This window comes from Amborella trichopoda, chromosome 6 (assembly GCF_054954075.1).
Source record: "Amborella trichopoda isolate Santa Cruz 75 chromosome 6, AtrichopodaSantaCruz75HAP2 v2.0, whole genome shotgun sequence".
Taxonomy (NCBI): Eukaryota; Viridiplantae; Streptophyta; class Magnoliopsida; order Amborellales; family Amborellaceae; genus Amborella; species Amborella trichopoda.
This window is the reverse complement of record NC_142341.1, coordinates 1,614,912-1,638,086: the sequence shown is the minus strand read 5'-3', so window position 1 is coordinate 1,638,086 and position 23,175 is coordinate 1,614,912. Positions and strand designations below refer to the sequence as shown.

At 34.9% G+C, this 23,175-nt stretch overlaps 2 protein-coding genes across 5 annotated transcripts; one reads left to right on the top strand and one right to left on the bottom strand.

The window, feature by feature from the left end:
- Positions 1-1,475: 1,475 nt before the first annotated feature.
- On the top strand, positions 1,476-10,154 carry LOC18434565 (GDSL esterase/lipase 1). Of its 3 annotated transcripts, none has more exons than XM_088870063.1 (7): positions 1,476-1,534; positions 2,348-2,436; positions 3,342-3,463; positions 4,242-4,469; positions 5,530-5,776; positions 6,560-6,868; positions 9,879-10,154. In XM_088870063.1, the coding sequence occupies exons 1-7, from the start codon at positions 1,491-1,493 to the stop codon at positions 9,899-9,901; spliced, it is 1,062 nt and encodes a 353-aa protein (XP_088726189.1). In that variant the 5' UTR covers positions 1,476-1,490; the 3' UTR covers positions 9,902-10,154. The 3 variants fall into 3 exon arrangements, with proteins under 3 accessions (XP_088726189.1, XP_088726190.1, XP_011623488.1); XM_088870064.1 differs by lacking the exon at positions 1,476-1,534 and adding an exon at positions 1,989-2,014; XM_011625186.3 differs by lacking the exon at positions 1,476-1,534 and having other exon boundaries at positions 2,012-2,436.
- On the bottom strand, positions 8,900-17,926 carry LOC18434566 (Amidase family protein). 2 transcript variants are annotated; one of them, XM_020667319.2, is made up of 13 exons: positions 16,902-17,129; positions 16,304-16,487; positions 14,962-15,078; positions 14,628-14,855; positions 14,418-14,500; positions 14,223-14,323; positions 13,366-13,489; positions 12,969-13,123; positions 12,138-12,274; positions 11,689-11,859; positions 11,148-11,372; positions 10,710-10,943; positions 8,900-9,245 (listed from the first exon to the last, which is right to left on the bottom strand). In XM_020667319.2, exons 3-13 carry the CDS (start codon positions 15,043-15,045, stop codon positions 9,135-9,137), a joined length of 1,653 nt encoding a protein of 550 aa, XP_020522978.1. In that variant the 5' UTR covers positions 15,046-15,078; positions 16,304-16,487; positions 16,902-17,129; the 3' UTR covers positions 8,900-9,134. The 2 variants fall into 2 exon arrangements, with proteins under 2 accessions (XP_020522978.1, XP_006844697.3); XM_006844634.4 differs by lacking the exon at positions 16,304-16,487 and having other exon boundaries at positions 16,902-17,926.
- Positions 17,927-23,175: the final 5,249 nt, after the last annotated feature.

Below are 23,175 nucleotides of genomic sequence, written 5' to 3'. Positions count from 1 at the left end.
CAGGGCCTAAATCCGGTTAACCGCTCCGGTTTGATTTTTCCTATACTACCTTGTCAAACACAACCAATTTACCAATAAAGTGGTTGGTTTTAGAAGACCATTTCAATCAAATCAATTATTTTTTTAAAAAATGCACCAATCAAGGCTAAAAATCCTAAAATGGCTGAGTGTAGCTGTAATTTGACGGCCATTAAATGGCCTGAGCTAAATGACATAAATATTTTAGTTTATTTTAAGTTCAAAATGTGGAGGTCTTGTGCTCCTAATTTGAAACAAGTAGGATATTTACATCATTTGACACAACTTAAAATTGCCTTACCAAAACAAAGAAACTAACGCCAACTTTGTTCTAATTCCTACCCAGAACATATATTTCTTTATTAAAATTTCTTATTTTAGATTTAGATCCCAAAACAAATGGGGTTATTTTGGTAACTTTCCCCTGAACTAAATTACTTAAATATTGTGCATATTCGCTTCCAAAATACTAATCGGCCATTTTGAGTATTTTTAAACAAAAGTGTGAGGAGCTACTTGAGTGAAACATTCTTATCAGAGTGAGCACTTTATTCATAAAGGAAAATGGTTTAGAGTTGCAATTCAAGTATTGAAAAGCGTTTACATCGATCATCACGATTTGAAGATTATGATTGAGAAAAAAAAAGAAAAAGATTTCAAGCTTTAAAAATAGTGAATATTGTAATAAATTATCTAGATTGACAATTTCGCCATAAAAATAAGTATTCACAGATCCGTTAGATTAGTACAATTTTTTTCATTCTAAATTTTATTTTTGGTGTTGGAAATTGATTTTAGAGTATCTTAGATATTTTTTTTGCTGAAAGTGCTTTCCAGCTGAAGATTTGAGGTGAGACTTTATTTTGTTTTCATAGAGCTTAGGCCTTATAGAAAAATCTCATCCATTGATAAATGGGTCAATCTCACGTGAGTGATATTCCAAAGTGGTTTTTGGACCATTTCAATAAAGTTTTAGATTTTTTCACATTTGCTTTCATCTTTTTTATTTTTTTATTTTTTTAAATTTTTTTTTAATATTAACCCGTGAACCTCGACTTTCATCTGAGGAAAGTCCCAACTATATTTGTACACGAGAAACCAGTTGATATTCAAACAAGGTGACTCCTCAACGATTATCCAAACACGAGAAACATAAGAAGGTCGAAGTCTCACATGATGGCAGTTGGGACTTGATGGACGGCCCAGATTGTCCATTCCCATGGCGAAGCCTATCGCGGCCATGCGTTTCCCATAAGATAATCCCCAGTTAAATCCAAGATGAGGCCACACTTTATTGTCCCATTACCAATCTTGTGAACAATAACCATATTTTTAAAGCTTGAAATCCTATTTTTTTCACAACCACAATGTTCAAACCAACCTAATCGATATAAAGGTTTTACTTATTTTTGATAGGACTGCAGCGCTGTCAAAACCATTTCCCTTTTTTAAATATTTTGATAGGGGTGTGTATGCTGTACTCGTGGGAGCATAAACTATACACCTACTCCCTTAAGTGGGTAACCTACTTAAATCATTTTTTCAACCTGAAAATTTGGGAATTGTTTAAGAATCTCTAACTGATGTTTTTCGAAGGATAAAGTTTGAATTTAATACTTCAATCTCACCATTAAAAAAATTGGATGGTCTCAATTCAATCTTGAGACCACATTTTTGAAGTGCGAAGAGAGCGCGATTCAGAAATTTTTCTTATTGAGGCTAGTCTAAGTGTTGGGGTTCTACAATTATTGTGAGATTGGGTTTTACTCAAGGGAGCAAATGGACTGAATACTCCTATGGGAGCATAAAATATTTTGGCTTTTGGATATTGTGTCTTTTATAACACACGAGAATTCAAAGCTTTTTTTAGTCGCTTTTTTTGTTTTAGTTATCAATATGGGTTTTGTGTTTTGGGACCGTCTTTCCTTTTCTTTTTCAAATAAGTTGGGACCACCCTCACTGTATATAACATGCATGGCTCCCCATGAAGCTCAACGTGAGCTCCTCTTTATTTGGCTTGCCAAAAAGATGGCTTGTGTTATGGTTCTTTGTTATAAAAACTAGGGCACAAAGTTTTAGCTCTTGCTTCCTTCTAATAAACACGAGCACAAAGTTTAGTTTTTGCTTCTTTCTTAATAAAATCTAGGGCATAAGTTATGGTTCTTGCTAAAATGGAGAAGGGCTTTATTTGGTCATGTGGAATGCTTGTTGTTTTGGTAGTTTTTGAAGGGACTGTTGTTAATGGAAAAAGTAATATGCTTTTTGTGTTTGGGGACTCACTTCTTGATTGTGGCACCAACAATTACCTTGGTCGTTCAATGAAACACAGGGCTAATTACTATCCTTATGGCATGAGTTTCAGTGGTGGAAACGCAACTGGTCGCTATTCTGATGGCATGGTTACACCAGATTACATCGGTATGCCTCCCATTGATATGATCATTGTTATTGTCCTTGTCCTTGTCGTGGATGTTGTTGTTATATTATCATTATTAGGGATTGTTTACTGTGAGAATTTTTACCATTGTTATAAGGAGGTTACAATTACGCTTAGTCATTAAATGTCAAATTGAATGGATTTGGGTGTGTTACGAAATTCATGAAATTTTTTTAGAATTTTGAATCTAGTCAATGACATACTTACAACCATTTGATTTGAAATCTAACAAATAAAAGTGAATATGACCTTCATGTACTAAAAGCAGATAGTCTTTTTGTATACTTTTCATTCTTGTTGTTGTTACGGCTACAATTATTGTTATTGTTATTATTGGGGCAAATTTATAAAGGCTAAAGTTTATATAAGGTTGCAACCTTATATTTTTGAGGTAAGGTGCACCTCAAAATTCCTCTAGAACAGAGTATTCCGATATTTGAGAGTCGTTCAATTGATCATCTCGACCTCAAGAAGTGTGGATATGAAAAAAAACATAACTCTAAGTCCTAATAATAGTTAATGTTGTAATAAGCTATCTGGACCATCTACTTTCAAGATTTTCAAGTATTTATATATCTAGTCGGTCTATACCATTTTTAAAATTTTAAATTTCATAATTATAGATAAAAATAGATTTCAAAGCAAATACTAGAACTACATCTCCAAGAAAATTTTAACGTGCACCTTACTTCTACGATATAAGAAGGTTGCCTCATACAAACCTCACCCATTTATAAAAATACTAAGGACATGTGGATAATATAACACTTTACCCATATTGTTTGATTTAATTTTCGAAATATATATGATTACTCCTACTAGTATTATTGCTATTACTTCTATTACATCTCACCTCTCTCTCATATTTGTGACATGTTGATCATAGCCCAACTTGCGGACATTCCTCACCTCATCCCACCATACTTGGACCCCACGGCGGATTTTTCGTTTGGAGCCAACTTTGCATCAGGGGGAGCAGGAGCTCTCAAGGAGACAAATGCAGGGGAGGTAGTATAGTTCATCAATGGGAAAGAGAATACTATGATCCATATGATCACATGAAATGTATGGTCGTGATGGTCATCACCATCCATGCATTGGTTGGACGGTGATGTAGACAGAGATGGACATAAAACTGAATGCCGTTTGGGGTGGATCTCATTGTCTGTCTATCGCTGTCCAACTCCTACATTGGACAGTCCTGAGCCTTAGGACTGTATGAGTTTATGTGGTACTACAGTTTATATTAATTGTTTAGTCTTTGGTAATTTCAACCCTTTAGGGGAAAAATTTGGATGGACCTTATAGGTCTATTATTATTGTTGCTGTTGTTGTCGTCATTATCATTATTATTATTTGGGTAGTTCAGTGATAGAATTACTCCTGTTTTTGTTGACTGCCAAACCAACCATTAGTTTGTTTTTTTCATTTCATAAGTCATTTTAACAATTACCATTTTACCCCACAATGTTTGAACCCAAAGCATGTTAGTACAACTTGTTTAACATCGAGCCGACAGAAAATCGCCTAGGTCAGTCTGAGATCAGAAACCTCACAATTGTAGAGGGGGTTATCTAAAAAGCAAGGGTTTCTCTCAGAGTCTGGTGTCCTTTCTATTTTCTCATGATAACAGCGAGACACTCACCCGATTCTCTGACTGATTGACTGACTACGACACATAAGAAATTAAGATGTACCCACCAAGGATAACTTGTCTGTTTTCCACCCTCAGTATCGTTGCTTTCTCAAGGATTTCAACACTCTTTTAACGTTGTGAAAATTTCAGGTGGTGTGGTTCTCTACACAAATAGAACAATTCAAGACGCTTCAAGAGAAGTTTAGGAGAGAACTAGGCGATATGGTAAATCATCGGATCTTCCCTGAAGCTGTATATCAATTTAGCATTGGAATGAACGACTATAAGATGTATGTTCAAGATCCACAGCTCCAAGATAAATATGAATTGCTTACATACGTCGAGATGGTGTTGGAACATACATTCGAGGAAATTGATGTAAGTCCCATGGTTTCTTTGATTTTCATTCTGATGGTATATTTGCCGACGAACTGGTGAGGGGTCCAGTTACAATTGATCTTAACTGACGGCCACTCGACAAATTGGTTGGACTGGATTTTAGAAAACTAATAAAAACTAATAATAGTTTGCAATATGAAGTATATTTGGAAAGATTTCTCAACTATATTTGAATGGTCAAAAGCAACCACTTCAACTCTCCAAAACAGTTTGACAGCCTTTCGATAAAACTCTATTTTCATTTTAGGACCACACCAACCCATACACCTATTGATAGTCCAACCCATTAGACCAACCGGTCTGGTCGTTGATCACTATGGATAGGGCAGAGAATTTACTCAGTTTGGATCCGAAATCTTAATTTCATATCCTATTCAGATCCAAATATGCATCCAAGATTTGGATACCAAACTTGGATCCGAAATCTTAATTCATATCCTATTCAGATCCAAGTATGCATCCAAGATTTGGATACCAAATTTGGATCAAGTGGATCCGATCTTGATCAAGTGGATCCGATCGGGATCTGACTCGATTGTTAAAATAGCACATGTTATTTTATGGTTATATATAGTTATATATTTATTAAAAGAAAATATACAATGAGATCATTTCCCTTTGGTATAAGGTGTTCACAAATAACATTAACCTTTGGGTGGTTGCATTTATTCCATCAACCAAGCTCAAAGTTTAAAAAGAATTTTTTCAAACTTTGTGACACATCCAAGCTATCAAATTTCAAATCCATTGATTATAAATAGTTGTGACGGTAAATAGTCTCATTGTATAATCCTATTTATTAATTATATATATAATATAGATAATTTTTTAAACTTGTAAAAGACCTAATCCAGATCTGATGAATAGTTTTTGGATCCAAATCTAAACATTCTGGATCCCATCGGATCTGGATCCCATATATTCTTTTTTGGATCCAAATCCGAATCTAGGTGGATTTGGAGTTGATCCAAAAAATTCTCAGCCTTAACTGGGGATAAAACCACGTAATGCAAACTCTCTCTCTCTCTGTCTGTGGCAGAAACTATACGAACTCGGTGCTAGGAAGTTCTTAGCTCCGTTGCTAAAGGATCTAGGATGCAGTCCTGGCATGCGAGCTCTTAATGATGGCGAGTGCCATGAATTGGCTACTTTACTTTGTGAATCTCACAATCTTCTTTTGGAGTATGGATTGTTTATAAGAACATTGCGACACGCCGACTTTCAATACATCGTCTTTGACCAGATCCCGTTTATGAAGGAGAGGATAGAAGCTCCACATGAATATGGTATAAGTGCTCTCACTTTTTTTATTTGAAGCTTGAGCTTTGTATGTGTCTATACATGTAATTTTATATGTACATGGAATTACACAATTGTCTTATCCCCGTTCATTTTCGACGGGACTGTTGGGAACCGACAATAAGATCACATTTAAATTATAAGAAAATTTATCAAAAAATACCTAAGAAATACAGTATTTAACAATTTATCTTTTTTAAAAAAAAATTAAAATGCCCATCAAAAGACACTAATCACGAGTTATAAAAGGCGATATTTCACGTGTATTTTGACAAATGGGTAAAATGTTATATCATTGAAATTTAAGTACATTTTGATGAAATTTTCCTTCCTGTAGCACCTGTCTGTTATAGTGTTTGCAGCTCACGAGATATGGGATATTGTTATAGAACATTCTATTTCCGAAATTTAAATTTGGGTTTGTAAACACATAGTATAGTGTTTGTATGCTACTTGCAGTCTCCACCATCCATCAATGCTTGACGTAATCAAGTCCTCAATCTCGGAGAGACTGGCTTAAGAGTGGCTCATCTCTTCCTCCTCCTATGAATGAATTGGAGGGGTAAAAACCAGGATGTAGTATACAAAGAGCATGCTACATGCAGTATGCTAATTTCACTATTTATCATCAAGGAAAAAGAGAAGAAAAAAAAGACGAAATAACGAGAGTTCATTGAAAGCTCTAACCAATTAAGCCCATACTCTTTTCCTGATTTTTATAGGATTCCTTGTAACCAATTAAGCCCATACTCATTTCCTGAATTTTATAGGATTCCTTGAAGGAAGAGAAGCATGTTGTGGATCTGGTCTACTCCGAGGTGAGAACACTTGTGGAGGAAAGAATGACACCCCATACGAGCTCTGCGGAGACCCCTCAAAACACGTATATTTCGATGCGTTCCATTGCACCTCAGGCATAAACCGACAAGCCTCCTTTACAATGTGGCACGGCAACGATCCTACAGTGAGGCCGATCGCTCTCAAGAAATTCTTCAACTCAAATATTCCAATAATTAACATAGGTCACAAAGGGAAACCTGATATACCTTCCGTTGTAGAGGCGAGCTCACCTCAAAATGGTACGTGAAAATAACTTCCTTCATATTTTTATTAATCATCATCATCGTCGTTATTTGAGGTAAAATAGCACTTAGGCCGTTGTGATGCAGCATAGAAAAAGGGAATTAGGTTGAGAATTTACCCGATTTAGTTCTGAAACCCAGATTTTTTACCTTATCCCAATCCGGGTATGGATTCAAGATTTGGATCCGATAGGTCGGATCTGGATTCAAATAGTATTTGGATAGGATCCGGGTTTAGGTGAATCCCATCCAAATTTGACCTGATTATTAAGATATTATATATTATTTTATAATTTACATATATGTTATATAATTTTTTTCTTGTATATATAATTTTATAGATATAAAATAATTTTTTGGATCCTATCGGGTCCGGATCTAGATCCTATGTATTCTTTTTGGATTCAGATCCGGATATGATCGGATTCGGATCCAGATCCAGATCTCATGTATACTTTTCAGATTCAAATCTAGATCCCGGTGGATCCGGAGCCGATCTGACCCATTCCTGGCCCTAGAAAGGCATGTCTCAAAATGGGAACCTCCACACTGAATATTTATTTTTTTCTCTTTTTAGAGGAAAGTTAACATGGAACTTCAATTCTTAGGATGTAGAGGAAAGTTAACATGGGACTTCAATTCTTAGGATGTAGTGCCGCCATTGATAACACTACAAGCATTGAGCACGATGCCTGGTTTCCTTATTTGTGAGAGGATAAACAAAGGCAGTTTGAATAGGTGTTGCCCGGACACGAGATGCGTGTCGGTGTCCGGTATGTGTCGGGTTACCTAGTATGGGTAAAAAATCCCTGTAGCATAAAATTTTAATCATAGGTTATTTTATTTTCTATAAAATGTATAAAAATTATAAAAAAGAGAAATACTTTTAAAAAACCAAAAAATTAGGAATATTAAGAAGATTTCTTTTAGATCTACAAATCATCAAAAATTATAATTAAAGTAATGTTTAGATGTTTGTTATTTTTATGAATTGTAAAATATGTAGTATTTTATTTTTAGTCATTTATTAAACACCACTATCTAATAGACTGATTGGATGGAAGTCAATTCATATAGGGATCGAAACCATTCTTGGCCTTGTTGAGGTTATTCTTGAAAGAAGGAAGCTGGATGTTTCTTATATAAAAAAAGATATGTACAAAAATAATGGCTCATATTATTGTCGGAAAAAAAAAAAAAAAGGCCCATAAGCTATCATCTAAACTTGCTTAATATATGTCAACTTATCCAATGATTAAACCCATTCTTGGATGGTTGGTAGGCTGTGGGGAAGGTTGAACTTTATTTAACCTAAGAATCCCATAGAGCTTGAGGATAAAAGGACAACCCTTCCGAGAACATTTGTAGTAGAAGTATCGAAACCATACTGTACATATAAACCGCACTTATGGTCTATGCGTATATAACATGTTTGCATGTATTGATCGCCATGCTTACCTCCTGTTGTCGTTCTTATTATTTTTGGTCTGGTAAATATCCGAATGGTAATTACAACCCACTTTGAAAAATTGTAGTTGAAAGACCACTTTTAGCATTGCTTTCATTTATAATTCAAAAGAAAGCAAAATCTGGATAGAGCATACCGTCCACTCACTCCTTCGGGTACCAATCTAAAGAGTATTTTCAAAATCCAAATACTAGATCTGAGAGTATTTTTAACTCCTAACCTCTTCGACCTAGCAGCTTAACATATAAAAAGTTTATACCTGCGTATCTCTTAAAAAAAGATAAATTTTATGAAATGACCCATAAGAGATTAACAATTAACATTTTATCCATAGCTTTTAATTTAATTTCAGAATACCTATAAAGTAACACTTTTATCTTTGAGTTTCATTGATTCCAAAGGTATAAATTGCCAAATAATTCTTCTCTGGTAGGTATTTTGATAAATTTTCCCTTAAAACTAATAACCAAGACTACACAGAGACAATCCAATTTTGACGAGGGAAAGTCTCAGCATCGATGAACCCAAAATAAAGAACCTACCAAATACATCATCTGAAATAGCTCAAAGAACCTACCAAATAAATCATCTGAAATAGCTCTTTCTCCCCACAGAACAAGGTGCACCAAATTACATAGAAGCACTTTTGATGATCCAAGTTTACTATCCCACAGAACAAGTAGCACCAAAAAAAAAAAAAAAGAACCAATTTCCAATGGGATTTCTTCTAGAGTTTGATCGTGCTCGGACTACATAACAAATTCAGATTAGGAACCCGACGTCGATTCTACACGATCATTCCCCAATGAACGATTCATCGGAATATGAGGTCTCTTCTTCGTCAATTGGTGGCCGCTGCTTATGGTGGTCAGTGACCGACTGATAAGCCATTGCAAGTGCCAGGGCCTTCACAGAAATAGCTCAGAACCAATGTTAGGAAACAGGACTGGGCATTCAGCATGGTGAATTTCAATATGAAAACATTGAAGCCACGCCAAAAACCAACTGAATAAAATGTCCAAAGCTGAAAATCTAGTCCAATAAAATATCAAAAATAGAACACCCAAAAGCCCATCCGAATAAAATCTCCAAAACTGAAAATCTAATAAGATTTAAGTACTCAAAGAACATGTAGTAAATAAATTTCTGACTGCTCTCTCTCTCTCTCTCTCCACGTGTGTGGCACATTCACATTTTGGAGCACACGTAGTCAACAATGGCATCATGTTTCATCTTGTCAACCCGTTGTAACCTATGATGTATAGACATTGATACATGCATCACCATTTGATACGGATACCAATCTCAAAATTGGCCGTTCAGACATGCCTTATCCATGCACTATTCAGAAAAAAAAGCGAGGTAAGAGTGCCTGGGGAATAGATCACATTCTTTGTATGCTAATACATGCCCAAGAAAAAAAAAAAAGGGGAAGAAGAAACCAACCACAAAGACCATGTTACATAGGTTGTGACATAATATTTGCAATCAATTGGACTTTGATCAGAACATTACAACTGATTCCTAATTTACTTGCAGGTCCAGTGGTGGCTGACGTATAAGCAACGCATGTCCGTTATGGAGGCAAGTACAATGCACCTAAGCTTAGTGCTGGGGCACAATTATAAATAATCTTGCCAGACTACTTATAAATAACCTTTGTGGGATTCTAGTTTGGATTCTAGTTTGGATTCTAGTTTTTATCTAGGACTTGAGTTCTGTATCTCCTACCTAATCCTATCTAGTGCCAGTCTCGTGTTGATGTTCGGTTATCTCAAGTCCAAAATAAGACTAGTTGCATTAGTTAAGTGTTTATATATGTTTATTATTTGCTGATTTCCATTCTTTATCCATAGAATGCTTATTAATTCGCCACATGTAGTTATCTAGTCCAATCGATATATAAAAATCGCCGGTTCGTCTTGGGACTCACCCTAGTCAGCTTAGATACGGCGCAAGGAGATTCTAGGCCAAAAAACAGTAGCACCTCAATCCCCCCTTTTCACATGATGCTTAAGTTTTTCTTATTCATCTCAGACGATCAGGGGGACTTGGGCTGCAGCCTCTTAGCGCGTTGGAGCAGAGTCCAGTTTTTCAGACACTGATTCCAGTGATCCCATCAAGGTAGGATTAGGCATGAATATATAAGTTAAAGACTTCCAAACTATAAAGCAAGTGATAAAACATGGAGAAGGCAATTACATTGTAAACCATGGAGAAAGCAATTCAATATGCAAGCAGAAACCCAGAATCACCAAAATTATAAACATATGGCCGAAATACAAAAAGTAAATCAAATATTGAGATTCACCACCAAAAATACAAATATATGCTAAAACAACCAAAAGTAAACTTAATATGAGGACTCACCACTGAATCACGATGGGGTGGTGCAAATATCCCAGTAGTGACTGTAGTCCTTCGATGAGTTCCACCTTTTGGTGGGTCTGTAATGTTCTTTGTTCCAGTAGGGATAACAATGACCGGAAGGCCCACCAGGTTGCCCATGCAAACTCTCTCCCAATCAGTTGCATTGCCCACAAATGCATCAACTGTAAAGCTTTCTCGAACCTCTTTTATCAATTTCCCACGTGCTCTATGAGCCTATTATTTATACAAATTAATATATTTAACTTATCCAAACCCACATTTCAATTAAGCAATAAATTCCCTTAAATTCTCTCTAATCCAAACTTCTTTGTCAAGAAAATCGATACAATTACACAGATCAACGAATTGATTATATATAAATATGGATGGAAAAGAAGGGGAACAAAGGGACAGTGTAGCATTGAAGATGAACCAAACCTGCACGTAATCAACTGCAGGTATCAAACGTGCACGTCGAAGTTCCACTGGCCACTGATCTTGTGCTTCATATTCATCATCTCCTCCAGCTCGTTGCCATTCATCAAAGTGGCTTAACATATCAACATCCATTGTAAAATTTAGAATGGATTGGGCTGTCTTCACTGTGTATGTAAGATTGAAAGGGACCATATTGACACCCTTTGAAGCAAGAACGTGTACAACCTGATTAAAAATAAGTGTTAATTGATTGAAGCAGAACACAAAGAAGGATTCAATGGTTCATATTATGAGCTCCAAAAACCTCAAGCTTTGGAACCACCCTTCCAACATAGTGTATGACGCCAGGTCGCAGGTTCAAACTCCCACTCTTATGAATAAGATGCAGAAAATGAAGAAAAAGCAAAGGATCCTATAAACTTCAACAGTGATCACTTAATCATTCCATAGTAACTCCACGTGATATCGATCATCCAAATCTTAGATCGTGGCACCATACTAAGTACTAGTTATATTCAGAGTTAAGGGAAGGGGTAATAACCTCCACCTCAGCATCAGGGAGGTAACCAACTCTAAGTTTAGAGATGTTAATAGAAAAAGGATCCTCAAAGAATACATCTCTTGATGAGGGATCATCTTGATCTCTCCCTCTAATGATGTCCAAAATGATAGCACAATCTGATGCACTTCTGCAGAAAGGACCAAGTTTATCCTGTGAAATTACAAGCTTTAGATTCCTTGATAAAATCTTATTCAACGCAATATAACAAAAGAAAAGAACAATCAGCTGAACAAGCTATGAAACCCTTATTGCAGGCAGGTCATGAGCATGCGCTGAAATGATGGATAGTGAGGAAATTAGCATGGTTTGAGTCATGTCCATCTCAAGTGCATTCTCTCCATCACCACCCATAATCTCATCAGATGGTCTTGCTATGTTTTCTCTAAAGAAAGTTATAGATTGATATTAATAGAGTTGGTTTTACTGACCAAGCTCTCAGAGATACTCATAACACCAGTACGGGCAACTGTTCCAAATGTTGGGCGTATTGCAGTGACCCCACAGCGAGCAGCCGGAAAACATATAGAACCAGCTGTTTCTGAACCAATGGCGAAGGGGACAAGGCCTAAACAAAAGTCAAAAGGTCGAATCATAATAAGAATACACTTTTTTTTTTAACTCTTCTCCCTTGTTAAGAAATAAAATTTTGTTTTTTTTAACACTTCTCCCTTGTTAAGAAAACAAATTTTAATCTCTACTATATCCCACTAAGTTTCACAACATTAGGAATGTATACATATTAGATACTTTAATACTTAAATTTCTATCATGGAAAAGAAATGAAGAAGGGGTACTCTACTGTACTAAAATGCATTATGAGAAATCATAGTCAATTGGACTTATAAATGTCTAGTTAAACGATGTATGGCAATGGGATCCGACCATTGGGTTCATGGCCAGTCCAGTTCTCATCAGTCCAGATCCCTGTCTGTCACCTTCCATTCTTTCATTGGACGATGATGGAAGTGGTATACTTTCCCAAGAAGAAATCACAGTCACCCATTTGGCCATTCATAGAAACAAGATACGAGATCTTGTTCAATGGAACCTTTCTTTTCCATGGGTTATGTTGTGGAAATGAGGCTACTGCCTCCAAATCCTAATTGACAGATAAAGAAACTAATAAATCTGCATAACATTGTTGACTGCCACACTGATCACAACAGAATTCAGTAAACCAAGAAAACAAACCAACAAATAAACCCAGAAAAACATGCTCTAAGTAACAACGAAAGCAAAAAAACAAAAAAGAAATAAACCTGCAGAGGTGCCTGAAGCAGGTCCAGCTGAGGAACCAGTAGAGAATTCTCCAATATTCCAAGGGTTTCTTGTCCTTCCCAAAAACCAGATGTCATCATATGCCAGAGATCCAGTAGCAAGCTTTGCTATGAGGACTGCGCCAGCAGATCTTAATCTACATAAGCGATTAACCAAGTTAAGTAACCTGAAGGTTGGGAAAGTATATATAATCCAATGGACTTTGGAAAGCCATAGCTCATTTTGCTCATCAGCCTTAACAAAAAAGCCTCCCTCCCTCTTCGATAATAATTCGGATTATAGTCTACCTTTTTTTTCTTGAGAAAGTTAACCTTGGATTATAGTTTACTTTCCCTGGCAGTTTACATCGATGTCAAAAATTCTAGTCCGATTTGTTACTTTTTGTAGACTGAGGCCTCCATGTCCAGAACTTGATCTTTAAAGGTCCTTGAACCCCAAGTTGTCTTATAGCCGGGGACTGCAATTATATCTTTTAGACCATAAGGAATGCCATGGAGTGGACCTGTAATCCATGAAAACAAAACAAATCCAAGCTCCATTAATCAGGATGCTTTATGTGTTCTCGTAATGGTGATGGTAATATTCTGAATACGATGCAAGCAAAGGCCATCAGTGGAGAAAGCAGTTGTTTGGGCTTTCCTATGATGTATTCCAAGGAACATCGAACATCGATTGTGGGAACTTTACCACACACCAATATATCATATGGCACAACAAAGGCGCATCCACCTGATCCAGCTGAAGAGCAGTTGATATTAACCTCAGTGGCCCCATGAGGAATTCAGCTGGGAATGGTAATCTTGCACTAAATTGAGTAGGGCCCTGCTGCATTCACCTGGATGGGGCTACTATCCACCACGAGGAATCATGAACTCATGGTGGATGGCTCTATTGTGCACCAAATAGTATGGAGCATAGACCATATAGTTGTCATCTATTCCTTCCGACTTAACTCAGAGTGTTCAGCATCATTTATGAGCAGCTTAAGCATGATATTGTCTTTAATACATAAAATGAAATGCTCGTCTTAGATGCCGACAGAGCACAAGTGAATGTTGGAATATGGATGATTTTATTTTAGAATCTGCTCCATTTTTTCACCTTGAATATCCGCATAAGAGAGATTACAACTTCATTGGCCTTTTAAACTAACCAATTTAATTAGTCATTCATAAAGAGCATAAAGAAAGTTGTGAAAAAGCATAATGGAAATCAAGGCCAGAAGCCCAAATTACCTAAGTATGTACCCTCCTTCAGTAAATCATCAGCCCTTTCAGCCTGACTGTATGCTAGCTCTTCTGTAAAGGTAACCACTGCTTCTAATATATTATCATACCTGTAAATTGTCCACAAATGAGATGTTCACATGATTGCATTGGAGGGAAGAACCATCACACACAAGATGACAACAATTGAATTAGGTATCCCACCTCTTCATTCTTTGCAAAAAAATATCAGTGAGCTCCCTAGATGTGATTTGTTTAGTCCTAATTAGTGCTCCAAGCTCCAAAACCTTATCAACCCACATTCAACATTTAAAAAACTCAATTTGAATAGTTAAATATAATATAGCTAAAAACGTGGTAAAACAAAGAGAGAGAGAGAGAGAGAGAGAGAGAGAGAGAGAGGTGGAGATTTACAGTCATGAAAGCGATATCCTCATTTCTTTGGGGCCTTTGTACACCAGAGATTCTTGGGAATTTGTATAGTTCACAATTTGAAGGCACTCCCTTAGCACCTACCCAGCTTGGGTGGAAAACTAATGGATATGGATCATGCAATCCCCCATTGGTTGAAGCAACTAGCTTGCGGATGTCTCTAAAAGCAGGTACATTTAACTCCTCTGCACCCTTCACCATTTCCCGGAGCTGACCAAAAGCAAAACGGCAAGCAAATGAACAATTACACGTGTAACACATTGCCTTTAATTGATTCTTTTGTTTTGTGGATAAAAGGTTATCTGTTCAACTTTACCTTTGAATCGTTAAAGAAATCAACATCCAAGAACCTCAAAGCTGTTTTAAGGCTTGATATATCATCATCTTCATTGGATGTCATGGTTTCATTTGCAGCAAGACACTCCCCATTCTCCTGGTCAAGCAAGAAGCAGTAAACTCCATAAAAAAAATGCATAGCAAAGAAGAGATGCAGAATTGCAAACTTTACTGGGTAAATTAAAAGGAATGCAAGAAAAGCGGCAATATTCTTTGTGTTTTCCTTTAAAAAAATTTTTTTCCCTAGCTAGAAATATAAACTGCTGTGCCCATCAATTTAAAATTGAATTAGCAACTTCAACATCAGGAATCAATGAGATTTTCAATGTAGTTAATTGGTCAGTTTGTAGAACGCAAGCAAAGCCATGGCCCAGCATTGAAGCTTAGCTAGCAAAGAAAATGGAACCAAATAAAATTGGCCATTAGCTACTATAATTCAATTGACGCATTATTTAATTAAGGATTCCACAAAGAATTCCACTTGGTTGCATACAATATGTAACTTAAACTTTGAAGTTTCAAAGTTCAAACTAAGCTACATTGTCAGACTTCCATTTCAACCTTCTTAAAGTTCAACAAAAAAGATTACTGTGCAGAGAAAGGCTTAATATGAACGATTTTTACATGGCTTGGCAAAAGCTTTTGAGAAGGTTCTTGATGTCTACTGAGCAGAAGACTTAAAAAAATCCCATATTGGGATACCAAGCTCTAGAAAATCCTTCTTTCAAATTTAATAACTTGTGAGAAATATTGATGAAAATTTGTGCTTTTATGGCTCTAATTCCATGTGGTTTTCCTAGATTCGGTCAAAGTTATCTGCTCTTGGGAATTTTCCGAACATTCCGGTAAGTTTTTCCTCTGATGTGCAAAAACCTTCTGGGTTCAGCACAACTTTGGAAGACTTCCAAGTTTATTAAGCTCCCCATTACTCGCTGGAAAAATGTTAATCCTCTACCTATGCCAAGCTTTTCTGAATTTCTTCTAAGATTTTGGGGGGGAAAAAAAAAAAAAAAAGAACAACCAACTTTATAAACTCCTCTTATTGCAAAACATATGTTTTGATCCTCTAATTCATGTGCGTCGTTACATTAATAGGGGCTCAGACTAGTTCTAACTAGACCCAACAATATCAAGCTTAAAACTAAAGAAATTGAAGTTTGGTCTTGTGGGTTATATTTAACTCATAAAAATATAAAATCCCCCATCACCCCCAAAAAAAAAAAAAAATGTAAGTTTTTTTTTCTCACAGCTTCAATTCATAATTTTCAGAATGACCATCAAAGAAAATGGGCCTCAAAACATAGTATTGAAACATTACTTACTGTTTCACAATTTTCCAAAGGATTCAACTGTCCTCTTATCACCCAATTAATCTTTTCCAGAGTAAAACAAGACAAAGACCCATTTTTCTTAGAAGATTTAAGCAACCCTCATAACCAATGTTCATATAGTACTTTAGCAACCATCCGATCACCAAAACCCTCTAATCTGACTGTTCCCTAATCCCTGCCTCACAGAACACAAATAACCAGCATAAATAATCCTGCTTAGATAAGCAGCTATCCCAAAATAATCACTACTAAGACCAAATAATACAATTAAACTTATTAATGCTAAAACTGATTTCATGGGTCATTGTTAATTTAATGATATTATCAACTGAATACTAAATACTTGCTCAACCATCCTAAATGAATAATAGAACAATTAACAAATTTTAAAACCAAGAGAATTCTTAATGACTAAGGCACAAAATAAGTTCATTAAAAATCTTTTTATAAGTATCATACATTCATACTAAAAACTTTGATTCCTGGTAAACATTTCATAGAAATCACAATTTCATGATTTGAACATGAATATTCTCAACCCAAATTAATAAAATATAAATTAAGAAAGAAGAAGAAAAAGGGTACCTACCTTTCCAACGGGAGATAAGGGCTCACTGCTCCTCTTTCCCTGCAAGGCCTGAACCCATACAAAATTCTTCATTAAATTTGAAGAGAACGAGAACAAGAATAAGGTGAGCATGACACTTATGCATGTTGCAGAACCGGTGTACGCCATGAAAAGCGTAGTCCACTATGGATCACCAAAGAAGCCTGCAGTGGTGTACTCGAAAATGAAAAGAGAAATGAACCGCGTGGTAAGAGTTTAGGCTTTTTGAGTGCCCCTGTACATCTAGGTTGGACGAGGGATTTAGTTGAAAGTCAAAATTAGTTCCATTGACCAGTCACACTTATAAAATAATTAGAAAAAAAAAAAAAAAGAAAAAAAAAAAAGTATATAATGAATAGTACAAGGGGGGTCACAATAGATCTTGACCGTTGGATCTGAAATTGGATGTAAAATTGAGGTCAAGATTTATTGTAACCCAAGGAAATTCGGAGTATTGTTGGATTATCTTGCTGAGGCTAAACTACCCAAAATGCTCTAAGATCCCAAATCATGAACAAAAAAAGTTCATGCAATTTTCAGAAACATTAAAAGAGATACCTAAGTGAAAATATCGTCCAAAAATACCTAATTTGTTAATATTTATACTTAACAACTTTTCTTTTATTGAGGTAGTGTAATGATTTTATTAATGAGAAAGCTTTTTATACTTCCCCTCCGAAGTTAGGAAAAGAAATTTAACTTCATTCCTTGTGCTCCTTAGGGTTTGACAGTGGCCACGATGCTTGTTGCAGAAGAGGGCAGAATCGAGGGGAATACAGGCGTGGGGCTACCACTTATGAGATTTGCCAAGATGCATCTAATGTGTGTGATTTGAACCCTATCATTACCACAAAGAAAGCATACGTAGGCTTGCAGCCTACAAATTAAATTGCCGAATCGGAATAAGAGTTGTGTGAGGCCTCAAGACTTTCTTCAACATAGACAATGAAGCTATTCAAAAAGTGCATCTTGGAAGGAAAAGGAAGATGTGTATTGCCTCCTCCCAAATGGGTATGTGAATATATTTGTATTTATGGTTTATAATGATCTTTAAAAAATTGTAAAGTTAAAGAATGAAAGCAAAAATTAAAGAGTTTAATCTATTTAAACAAAGCTAGCAAATGTTCTTAAATTATTATCATTATCATGGTTTTTTTTCAATTAATTGAAATCAGCTACACAAATCTTTGTCCATCATTCCACTTTATTAATAAATGTTCTTAAATACATTGCTTTTTAAATTACTAAACTCTTCTCAATGGCGATTACGTGGAGGTACTTGAAGTTGGTGACTACTGGCCCGGTTAGGCTCAGGTGACGGTCAATCAAACTTGCAATTTTATGAATATTGATTTATAGTAAAGTGGTAAAGTTCAGTTTTACATGTGCTATTATGGTAAACAAATGACATGTCATCTGAGTAAGAGCACAAATATTGTACTCCTGCAGAAGCATACTATACATTTACTTTGTCAGGCAAAAGAATAACTTCAGGTAAAGCACCCAATGCTAATGTTTGCTCGTTAGCTATTGAGTCTTTCGCTCATCCAGTAAAAGAAACAATAATCCCTATTAGAGGGAACCGCTGACTATAGAACCACTGACTATAGGTGAAATATACATAAGGCCGTTTACCTAGTAAAGTAACAAGCATCTCAAGCTTTTACGTCTGAAACTGAGTGTTTGAGAGTGTTGCTTTTGAAGTTCGAGAAACATTCAGATTTTGTGTGGAGAAAAGGCATTTCTAGCTACATTCAAGTGTAATTGTGACATTTTTATACCTAACGGTAAATGTCTTATTGTATCCAAAACTCAAAATAAAATACCAGATCCGATATTGGAAGTATCGGTCCAACCCTATACTTGGATTTTTTATTTTTTCTTTGCGAGTGTGGACGGATTCAATGTGTCCAAGAAGAAAGAAAAAAGAATTGGGGATATTTGATATCTCCAATAACGGACTGCCCCTTATTTCTCTTTTTAATAAGGTATTATATACATTTTTGACATCCATATCGTAGTAAGCCCTATCACTAATTGATACGGCTCTATGTTCTGCTCATGCACTTATTCTTATTCTTTTTATAAGATACATCATTGAGGAATTGAACATTTGCTAGTTCTGAAGGAACTCTTTCCCACTATTGACCTCCGCATTGTAGTAAGGCATACCGTATTATACATGTAAAAACCAAAATACGGGGTGGTCCAATGTTGGATGCCACATATAACCGGATCACCGGAAATTTCTATCCTTTTAATCTTAAGAGTAATTTGTTTAAGAAGGCATCGAACCATTCTATATGGAAAAAAAATTCAAATATGGGGCTGTTTGATGTGTGAGGAAACCCTCTTAGATATAGAAATATGAATCCCGCAGTTAGATCCCAACAGGATCGTATACTTTACTAGCTAGAAACAAAATAAGTGAAAATATAAATCATAATGCAAGAATTAAAGCACGCAACACAAGCAGACAAAGATTTACGTGGTTCACCCAAATGAAACTGAAATCCACTATGAGGATGAATGTTACATCATAAATTTTAGGATACAAAGCCGCATCTCTAACCCTCAACAAATCCCAATCAAACAAATCCACTATACCGATGAATGTTACATCATAAATTTTAAGACACGAAGCTGCATTTCTAACCCTCAACAAAACCCAATCAAACAAACCTTTTATACCCACTCTCCTTACCAACATCACCTACCTATCTCGCATCTTTATTCCATAACTAACTATCTCTACTCCACAACTAAACCACTATCAAGGAAGACCACCTTAGAAGCAACTAAGACTGTCTCACTAACAACCAAAATCACACAAAATATCTATAGGATCCACTTCATTACGAGAAACCTGCCTCTTTGTTTACGTGAGGCATCATTACAATGTTAGCTCACTTTTCTTCGAAAGAAGGTCTTGCCCGTCATAAACAAGATGCCTACCTCTCTCTAAAGAGGAAGTTACATTTACATATGGTAACCCCAAAGAGGGCATACATATTCTTCACTGTCTTATTCATTTTATATAGATTAGGACTCTACACCAAATAGCAAATTTCCTCTAGCACATATATCTAAAAACTAAGAGATATACCTATGGACGTCGCATACATCTCAAAAACTAAGAGATATAGCCCAGAGACTTAATCTTTTTAAACTTTTATTTTTGGGAAAAGTTTATATAGAGCCAAGGCTCTAAAAACAATCAAATTAGAGCCTATATCAAAAATTTCACTAGAAGAGGTTGTTTTGATGCCCAAATATCCTCAAATTGATCATCTCGACATCAAGATGCATGAACATGAGAAAAAATGGATTTCAAGTTTTGATAGATCTGTCAATCTACATTATTTTGAAGCTATAAACTTTATAAATAAAGACGAAAATATATTTTAAGACTATTACTAATATTTTCGGTATTGAAACCACTTTTTTCGATACTATTTGAAGGTGGGTTCTAATTGAATTCTTTGGAGCCTAGGCTGTATACACACCGCACCTTTATTTTTTAGGGTATTCATCACTATCAAATGATTTCTTTATTGTGATGATTTTGGATATTATATCCAATACAATATTTTTCAATATTGGACTGCTCCGACCCGTTATCTTGGGCGTCAATCTACCCCAAGGCTCACAAAACTAAAAAATATTAGAGCTATTATAATGTCTCATGGACTTTGTGCTTGTTAATGTTATAAAACCTAAGGGTTCGTTTGAATCCAAGGGTAAATAAAACATGATTTTGTATACCCATATTATTATGAAAAAAGAAAGAAAAAAAACCATGTTTGGTAATTTTTAGAACCGGGTTTTACGTAGCGCCTTTTTTTTGGAATATCTTTGTGGGTACACAAAAATTTTTGTGTACCAACAAAGGCATTCCAAAACTTGGGCCGGCCAACTCATGAAAAAAAAAGGCACTACGCAAAAACCGGTTGGGCTTATGCGCCCGCCCCGTCTCTTTCGTGCATCGCCATTTAGATAGCGATAAATTAGGTGTATAGACAATTTGGGAGGCGTTTTGCCCGATTATAAGGGCGTCTTTATGTCAGATACCCACGTGTGTGCTCTAAGGTGAGAAATAGTTCGTTTAGAGAGAGTAAACACCCCTCTATTTATAAGTGACAATTCTAGGAGAATCACACATGTATGCTCATTTTGAGTGAAAGAATTTGCATAAAAACTTAGGGAAGGGCATAAATTTTTATAGATAATGGGGAAAAAGAGAAGTAAAAGTTTTTAGAGAGAGGAATATCAAAAAATAATTAGTGAGAGAAACTGCTTTAAAATTTCAAATTTTAAAGAGAGAAAGTATTTTAAAATTTCAGTGATAGAAATAATATCAAATTTCAGTGATAGAAATAATATCAAATTTGAGAGAGAGAGAGAATATCTAAAAAAACTTAGGGAGAAAAACTTTCTCAAAATGTTTTAAGAGAGAAACCATCTTAAATTTCAAGTTTTAGAGAAAGAAAGAATCTTAAAATTTTAGAGAGAGAAAATACCTAAATTTTTAGAGTAAGAACCATTTCAAAATTTTTAAAGGAAAATTGTCTCAAGTTTTAAGCTTTAAAGAGATAGAGTATCTTAGAACTTTAGATAGAAAAGCTATATCAAATTTTAGAGGGAGAAATTACTAAAATTTTTTAGAGATAAACTGTTTTAAAATTTTTAGAAAGAGAAACTATATCAAATTTTAAGTTTTAGAATGAGAAACTACGTCAAAATTTAGAGAGAGACACAACTTGAAACTTTTTAAAGAGAGAACTATCTCAAAAATTTTCGAGAGAAAAATAATATCAAATTTCAAGTTTTAGAGAGAAAGCATCTTAAAACTTTAGAGAGTGAAACTATATCAAATTTTAGAGAGAAAAACTACCTAAAATAATTTCTATATCAAATTTAAAGTTTTAGATAGCTTTTCTCTTTAAAAATGTCTCTCTAAAAATACACAACCCATTACCTTATGGGTTGTGTATTGATTTTGATCACACCTTTTTATTTCAACAAGATTCTAACAGCATGGCATAGACGAGGAAAAATAAATAAATTTTGGAAAAGATAGCAGGAACCTAATGGAATTGGGGAGAATGTTAAATGCCGCAGTGTTAGAGTGGCAGTAAATATGAATATATTAAAGGAAAAAGTTTATATAAGGGTGAGGTTCTATACAATCAAATAAAGTCAAAACTAAAAAATTCATTAGAAGAGATTGTTTCGATGCTAAAAAATCCTCAAATCAATCATCTCGACCTCAAGATGTATGAACATGAAATAATTTTGATTTTAAGTCTTGAAAATAACAACGTATCGTGCAATGCATTTTCTAGACTGTCAATTTTCAAGGTTACCGCGTATTGATAGACATACACAATCTATGCTTTTTTAAAAAGCTTTAATTTTTATAATTAAATATAAAAATAAATTTTCAGACCATCACAAATATTTCCAATATAAAATAATATCTTTTGACATCATTTCAAGGTGCGCTTTACTTTGATTGCACCGGGTGCTCAATGACTACCGCAGCATCTTCAAGTTTTCTTTATGTATTTTATCATGAAGAGTACTCTTTGCTTTGGGATAATACCATGTTGGAAAATCCGGGCAATCTAATTGGTAATTGTTCGGTTAGATCCCGGTTTCGGGCAGTTTTAGTGATTGCCTGGTATTTTAAAAAAAATTAATATATATATATATATATATATATATATATATATATATATATATATATATATATATATATATATATATATATATATATATATATATATATATATATATATATATATATATAAAATCTCAAAAATAAAGAACTTGATTTATAATACATTTTTTAATACTCTTTATATTATAGTAAAGATTAGAAATGGTTTTGGTCATTAACACCTACTTTTATATTTTTCCATCTTTTTAGAAATTTTTTTAAAATACCGTTAAACACCTTTAAAATCCATTTTTTCCATTAATTTTCAACTTGATTTGAATGTGTTTTGTTTTAATCATTTTTTATACGCTTTTCATATTTTAGTAAATTTTTTTGTATCTTTTTTTTATTTTTCTCAACAATTTTTGACCATATTGAGATTTACCCCGTTAGAACGGTTGAATCGGCCGGTTTACCGATTGGACAGGTTAAACCGCTTCCACTCCCATGTCCGGTTAACCGTTCCGGTTCGATTTTGCAAACACTGAGATAAAATATTATCCCAATGCTTTTTGTTGTGTAAATTTTAACATT

Excerpts from the sequence above, each read along its gene's own strand:
- LOC18434565 (XM_011625186.3), top strand. The coding sequence starts at position 2,175 with ATGGTTCTTGCTAAAATGGAGAAGGGCTTTATTTGGTCATGTGGAATG. Across the intron at positions 2,437-3,341 it reads GGTTACACCAGATTACATCG|CCCAACTTGCGGACATTCCT; the intron begins GTATGCCTCCCA and ends TGTTGATCATAG. Across the intron at positions 5,777-6,559 it reads AGAAGCTCCACATGAATATG|GATTCCTTGAAGGAAGAGAA; the intron begins GTATAAGTGCTC and ends TGAATTTTATAG.
- LOC18434566 (XM_006844634.4), bottom strand. The coding sequence starts at position 17,048 with ATGGCGTACACCGGTTCTGCAACATGCATAAGTGTCATGCTCACCTTA. Across the intron at positions 12,275-12,968 it reads TGCTTCAGGCACCTCTGCAG|GCCTTGTCCCCTTCGCCATT; the intron begins GTTTATTTCTTT and ends ACTTTTGTTTAG. Across the intron at positions 11,860-12,137 it reads TGAGTATCTCTGAGAGCTTG|GATAAACTTGGTCCTTTCTG; the intron begins GTCAGTAAAACC and ends GTAATTTCACAG.